Below are 6,914 nucleotides of genomic sequence, written 5' to 3' on the forward strand. Positions count from 1 at the left end.
GATTAATTAATGGTCTATAAGAGAGAGTTAAGATTAGCTAATGGTCTGTAAGGGAGAGTTAAGGTGTTTATGAAATGGATTATAAGGTTAATTAGAAAATGGTTTCTGTAAGGTGGGTTGATTATAGTCCTATTTACTTTTAATATGTAATTTGTAAAAAATCTCAAAGTTATCAAATGCATATAAATATGCATAAATGAAGAACAGCAGATTTAGGAGGAGAGAGTTTATTTGCATGTCCTATAATTTTTAATAATAAAACAGAACTTAAAAAGAGTTTTAGTGTTTCAATGGTAACATACTAAAAAACACATGTAATGACTTTGTGAAAATATTTATTTCAGATTAGCTTCATTTCTTTGATATCATAATTTTGTGAAAGTTTCTTAATGTTATTTTCTACATTCTCTTCGTTTAACTGCCCTTAACCACCAGCTAAATGCCTTATCAGAACTTTCTTTGCCCTTGAAGATACTTCAAGAAAATTAGGACATAATTTAATAAGTAGGTTACTTTCAGGTTTGGCTGGTCTCTAGTCTGGTCGAAGACTTTTTCTCGATAATAAGAACATTTATAAGAACGGCCAAATAAGTTTAGTGTAAGCAAAAACTTCTAATGTATTTACATGCATTTTTGTAGTAGTAAAATTAATAAATAACCTCAAAGTACTTGTTTAGGTTTAACTGTACAACTTTTCCATTTACTAGGGTGCACCTGAAGGGATGTTAGATAGGTGCACTTATGCTAGAATTGGAAACAAAAAGATACCTATGACAAATAGCATTAAGAAGAAAATTTTGGATACCACTCGACATTATGGAACTGGGAGAGACACACTTCGCTGCCTGGGTTTGGCTACCATTGATGAACCACAAGCTCCAGAGGATATGGATCTTGTAGATTCCACAAAGTTCTACATATACGAGGTAATACACTGGGCTTATTTATGTATGAAAAAACATCTGTTAGGTTCTATAAAGTTCTACTTGCATGAGTTGAAACACTGGGCTTATTTATGTATGAAAAAACATCTGTTAGGTTCTATAAAGTTCTACTTGTATGAGTTGAAACACTGGGCTTATTTATGTATGAAAAAACATCTGTTAGGTTCTATAAAGTTCTACTTGTATGAGTTGAAACACTGTTTCTTTGTGTATGAAAAAACATATTTTAGGTTCTATGAAATTCTACTTATATGAGTTGAAACACTGTTTCTTTGTGTATGAAAAAACATCTTTTAGGTTCTACAAAGTTCTACTTATATGAGTTGAAACACTGAGTTTCTTTATGTATGAAAAATAAAAGCATTGATTTTAAGTCAGTACAAACTGTCTTTGTTGTAGTGATCAGTTGATTAGAAAGCCAGTTCTAAGGAGAATAATACTTAGATTTTAGGCTTATTTAGAAACACTGTTTTAGACTCTTAATGTAAACTTTCTAATTGAATCAGTTATGAATGTCTTGTGTGACATTTAACTTAAAGTTTTGGCTCAGTAGAAGTGGTTAATAATTCACAGTGGCTGCTTGTTATCAACTTAATAAGTGCTCGAAGACATTGTATTTGGTTTGAGGAAAGATAATTGTACCTTATATTTCAATATTATCAGTAAATTAACATTTTAAAATAAACGGATTTATAAAAGAAAATGTATCCAAGTCATTTTATGTATTGTTTTTATTTGTTTGTTTTTATGATATTTCATCTTAATCTTTAACTATTAAGGTAGCCCCTGTAACCCCCAAACATAATATAGTTTATAATATTGTTGGTAAATACCAAGTTGGACTTGTGCGACCTCAGCTGAACTTTGTTTATGAATAGACATTGCCTAGAGCATTTGAAATATTTTATATGTCACACTTACGTTACTGAGTAAGGATGCAACTGTTTACTAAAAGACTAATTAATTAAATTTATTTTATCGGTATCTTTATTTAATTAATGTTGCTTAATTTTTCAGACGAACATGACATTTGTAGGAGTTGTAGGAATGTTGGATCCTCCTAGGAAAGAGGTGCTTGACTCTATCCAGGAATGTAGAGCTGCTGGTATTCGTGTCATTGTCATTACTGGTGACAACAAGGTATGAGAATACCAAAATCTTGCATGATATAACGTTCTGTATGTATGTTGTTATATCAGGTATTCGTGTCATTGTCATTACTGGTGACAACAAGGTATGAGAATCCCAAAATCTTACGTGATATAACGTATTGTATGTATGTTGTTATATCAGGTATTCGTGTCATTGTCATTACTGGTGACAACAAGGTATGAGAATACCAAAATCTTACGTGATGTAACGTGTTGTATGTATGTTGTTATATCAGGTATTCGTGTCATTGTCATTACTGGTGACAACAAGGTATGAGAATACCAAAATTTTACGTGATATAACGTATTGTATGTATCTTGTTATATCAGGTATTCGTGTCATTGTCATTACTGGTGACAACAAGGTATGAGAATACCAAAATCTTACGTGATATAACGTGTTGTATGTATGTTGTTATATCAGGTATTCGTGTCATTGTCATTACTGGTGACAACAAGGTATGAGAATACCAAAATCTTACGTGATATAACGTGTTGTATGTATGTTGTTATATTCTTAATGTGTTGTATGTATGTTGTTATATCGTTAATATATAAAATTTTAACAAGAACTGTTTGTTTTTGTAAACGCATAGTAAATATAACAGTGATTCATTAACTAGATAGGTAACGGGAAAAAATAATTTGTATGAACAAGCACACAGAAAAAAATATGTAATGGTGTTAATCAGATGCTTAAAACTATAATTTTGTACTTTCATTAAGTGTTATTTTAGCCCCCCCCCTTGTAAAAATACTTAAACATTCTGAATGTCAATACAGTGAAATTGTAACTGTGTATGAAATATAAAATAAATAATAGTTTGTAACATTAAAATTTTTGATTGTATAGAACACCATGGTGATCTTTTAGAGAGATATATGGTGTTAAAACTCTACCTTCTTCATCTATATTTCTCAATGTGTGTGACAGGCAACAGCTGAAGCCATCTGTCGCAGAATTGGGGTGTTTGGGGAAAATGAGGACACCTCTGGTCTTTCCTTTTCTGGCCGGGAGTTTGATGATCTTTCTCTGAGTGAACAGCGAATGGCATGTGCTCGAGCCCGTCTCTTCTCTCGTGTTGAACCAGCTCACAAGAGCAAGATTGTGGAATTTCTTCAGGCAGATGGAGAGATCTCAGCTATGGTATGGACAGTGGAAGATATTTATCCTAATAATGCACCTCACATATTTTATTTGTCTAATTTGTACTCACACCTGATCATATTTTAGATATCCAGTAGCATCAGTATCATTGTTTTAGTAAGCATATATTTACGTGTACTGGAATTACTTGAATAAATGTGTTGGAATGCCTACTAGCTCGGATTGTACTGACGATAGAACTTTTTTTAATTAAAGAAACTACTTTCAAATTTAAACAATGGGGGTACATAATGAGTAGGAGTAGTAGAGTGAACCATGGTTAACCAGTATTGAAGTTAACAGTGACTCTGTAAAGATCGTATTATAGTAGTTAACTTGACTAAAGCTAACTTGTGTGTTTAAATGGATGTGCGTGTTGTTTGTTTGTTTTATACATCCCTATACTCTTTGCTTTTCGTATTTCGGGTTATTAAAGTTATTTCAGCTCAGCCATTCCAGCTAAGTTTGATAAGTACACGTTATAACTCCTGAGACACATTTCAGACTGGTGATGGTGTGAACGATGCTCCTGCCCTGAAGAAAGCTGAAATCGGTATTGCCATGGGCTCGGGAACTGCCGTCGCCAAGTCTGCCGCAGAAATGGTGTTAGCTGATGACAACTTTTCTACCATTGTTGCTGCTGTAGAAGAGGGCAGAGCGATTTACAACAACATGAAGCAGTTTATTCGTTATTTGATTTCCTCAAACATTGGTGAAGTTGTAAGGTAAAAACTTGTTTTCTTGTATAAAGGCTCAGATAATACCAACTTGTGCATATATTTTTGGTATTGTTTTTATCTGTGTGTATATATATGAGCAGAAGAATATTAGTGTGGAAAATAAATTATTTTTCTGAAGGTCTTTCTTTGGATATATATATATAAAGTACATTTTATTTAGTATCAAGTTTTTTTTACGCCCGGCATGGCCAGGTGGTTAGGGCACTCGACTCGCAATCTGCAGGTCATGGGTTCGATTCTCCATCCCACCGAACATGCTTTCCCTTTCAGCCGTGGGGGCATTATAATGTGATGGTCAGTCCCACTATTCGTTGGTAAAAGAATAGCCCAAGAGTTTGCAATGGGTGGTGATGACTAGCTGCCTTCCCTCTAGTCTTACACTGATAAATTAGGGATGGCTAGCACAGATAGCCCTCATGTAGCTTTTCACGAAATTCAAAACAAACAAACAAAATCAAGTTTGTTTTTTTTCAAGTCTTCTAAGGTTTTGGTTTAAGTGAATGTTAATGGTTGCTTGCCTCATTATGAATGACCAACAATGATAAGCAGGAATGTTTCACATTAACATACGTTAATGAGTGATTTACTTTAAAAAATTGCAGTTTTCTAGAAATAGTAATTATAATTTTTTTTTCAGCATTTTCCTCACAGCTGCTTTAGGTCTTCCCGAAGCTTTGATTCCCGTCCAACTCTTGTGGGTGAATCTAGTAACTGACGGTCTTCCAGCCACAGCCTTGGGCTTTAACCCTCCAGATCTTGACATCATGGAACGTCCACCCCGTAAACCAGACGAGTCTCTAATTTCCGGCTGGTTGTTCTTCCGCTATATGGCAATCGGAGGTTCGTAACACTGTGACTGAAGTACTGTTTTAGTCTATTTTGTAAAATATGTAGGAGTTTCATGTAGATTTTTTTTAGATTTTATAAATGTAGTGGGTTTTAGGTCGTAAATTGTGCAATGATTCAAGTATTTGAACATCCATATATTTAAAATATAGTTGTCTATGTGTCTGGTATCTTGACGTCACAAATTCCTGTAAGGAACTGGCTGAACCAATGTTGATGAAATGTGGTACAGGAAATTAGGTTGATATCCCCCCTCTTCAAACAAAATAGATGAAGTTTAAATGCTTGAGCAATCAAATGAATGGTCTGAGTTTATCAGCCATTTCAATTTTCACTAAATGAAGCTGGTTACACGTGTAACACAGGCACCTTTGTCGATTGCCAGTATTCAATAGACCTGCATGGTGTATGTGACACACACACACACACTACAACCTTGTGAAGCCAACACATTAAGTGTGACACAAAGCATGGGTACATTTGTTAGTTAATTATAAAACATTAATAAAGTCTGCATGATTTTGTATGTTATGCATACCTACATACTGATATTTAGCTGGGAGTGGTTAGCTGTAAAAACTACAAGCCTTATTTTACCAAAGAAAACACCTTACAATTTTTCTTTCTTAACCAATTAACTGCGGATGACGGATATTTTCGTCATTGAAGTTCTATGGCTTAGCTGCGAATGACGGAAATATCCGTCATTCGCACATATATAACTCTATGCGAATGACGAAAATTACCATTTTATTGTGATTGATGGCAACTCAGTTTTATCTGTGAGTCAGAAACCTGTTGTTTAAGTGCCTTTGTCTGGATTTCTCATGCAACTTGGGATACATTTCTACAAATCTGACTTCAAAAGTTTGCACAAATGAATTGGTTTTGAAATTTTTTTCTTTACTTTTAGATGTTATCACCTTTGATATTTTTTTCTTCTTAAAAAATCACTTAAACTGTTCTAATGAAAATTCAACAAGTTTTATCTTTCTGATTGATATCCAGATGTTTGGGTTGTTTTTCTATTATCTAAGTAATAAAATAACTCCAGGCAATCTATAATATTAAAATATTTGTTTGTTGACTAACTAGCAAGCTCTTTATGTAAATTTTTGTTTTCAATACCTTAGTGTATTTAAGTCATATCTTAAATCTTTATCTCACCTCTTGAATCTCCATCATCAAACATACTTGCCATTTCAGCTGAGGGGGGCATTAAAATGTGATGGTCAATCTTATTATTCGTTGGTAAAAGAGTAGCCCAAGATTGATGGTGTTAACAAACTGCCTTCCCTCTAGTCTATCACTGCTAAAATAGGGACAGCTAGAGCAGATTGCCCCCAAGTAGCTTTGGGCAAACTTCAAAACAAACCAAACAAACTTACCTCTTGGGAAAAAAAAAATAGTTTGGAAAAGTACAGGAGCTGGAATAAAAAATACAACTTGAACTGGCTTAAAACTTACGAAAGATGGTTGAGTCTGATATGAACCAAGAAGGTTTTCGAAGCTCAGGTTATTTAGGGATATTATTATATAAAAAGAAAACCACTAATAATATAAAAATGTCCGTACGTAATGTTTCCTAATACTACGTACTTGGATGAACAACTAAAGTCTAAAAAAATACAAGCTTTACTGAAGTAATGGTACTTTCCAATAAATGTACACCATTTGAGAAAACGTTTTCAATAGAAGATACTTGTTTTGTTTTCAGGTTATGTTGGTGCTGGTACTGTTGGTGCTGCCGTCTGGTGGTTTATGATTTCTCCTACAGGACCCCACATGAACTACTACCAACTAACTCACCATCTCAGTTGCCAGGGTGACTCAGAAAACTTCAAAGGAATAGACTGCAATGTATTCAACGACCCACATCCCATGACCATGGCCTTATCTGTGTTAGTGACAATTAGTCACATTGTGTTAATTAACCATCAAAGACATCACATTGCAAGAATCAATTCTTTGTTTTCAGTAACATAATGTAGCTTTTCCTTGATCACAAAATGTTATTTGTATATTATACATGTAAAATATATGAAACAATAAATCAGTGTTTGTTTTAATGGGGGGGGGGAGACCA

At 33.9% G+C, this 6,914-nt stretch overlaps 1 protein-coding gene across 3 annotated transcripts in view; it reads left to right on the forward strand.

The window, feature by feature from the left end:
- The window catches only part of LOC106468987 (calcium-transporting ATPase sarcoplasmic/endoplasmic reticulum type-like), a 43,103-nt gene that overhangs the window by 28,522 nt on the left and 7,667 nt on the right, over positions 1-6,914 (forward strand). The window contains exons 12-17 of one of the 3 annotated variants that reach the window (XM_022397384.1): positions 708-926; positions 1,962-2,084; positions 3,030-3,242; positions 3,747-3,967; positions 4,620-4,822; positions 6,546-6,773. In XM_022397384.1, coding sequence (XP_022253092.1) covers positions 708-926; positions 1,962-2,084; positions 3,030-3,242; positions 3,747-3,967; positions 4,620-4,822; positions 6,546-6,773 — 1,207 coding nt within the window. The remainder of the gene's footprint in view (positions 1-707; positions 927-1,961; positions 2,085-3,029; positions 3,243-3,746; positions 3,968-4,619; positions 4,823-6,545; positions 6,774-6,914) is intronic. The other 2 variants (XM_022397383.1, XM_013929441.2) reach the window with 2 other exon arrangements.

This window comes from Limulus polyphemus, unplaced genomic scaffold (assembly GCF_000517525.1).
Source record: "Limulus polyphemus unplaced genomic scaffold, Limulus_polyphemus-2.1.2 Scaffold3250, whole genome shotgun sequence".
NCBI lineage: Eukaryota > Metazoa > Arthropoda > Merostomata > Xiphosura > Limulidae > Limulus > Limulus polyphemus.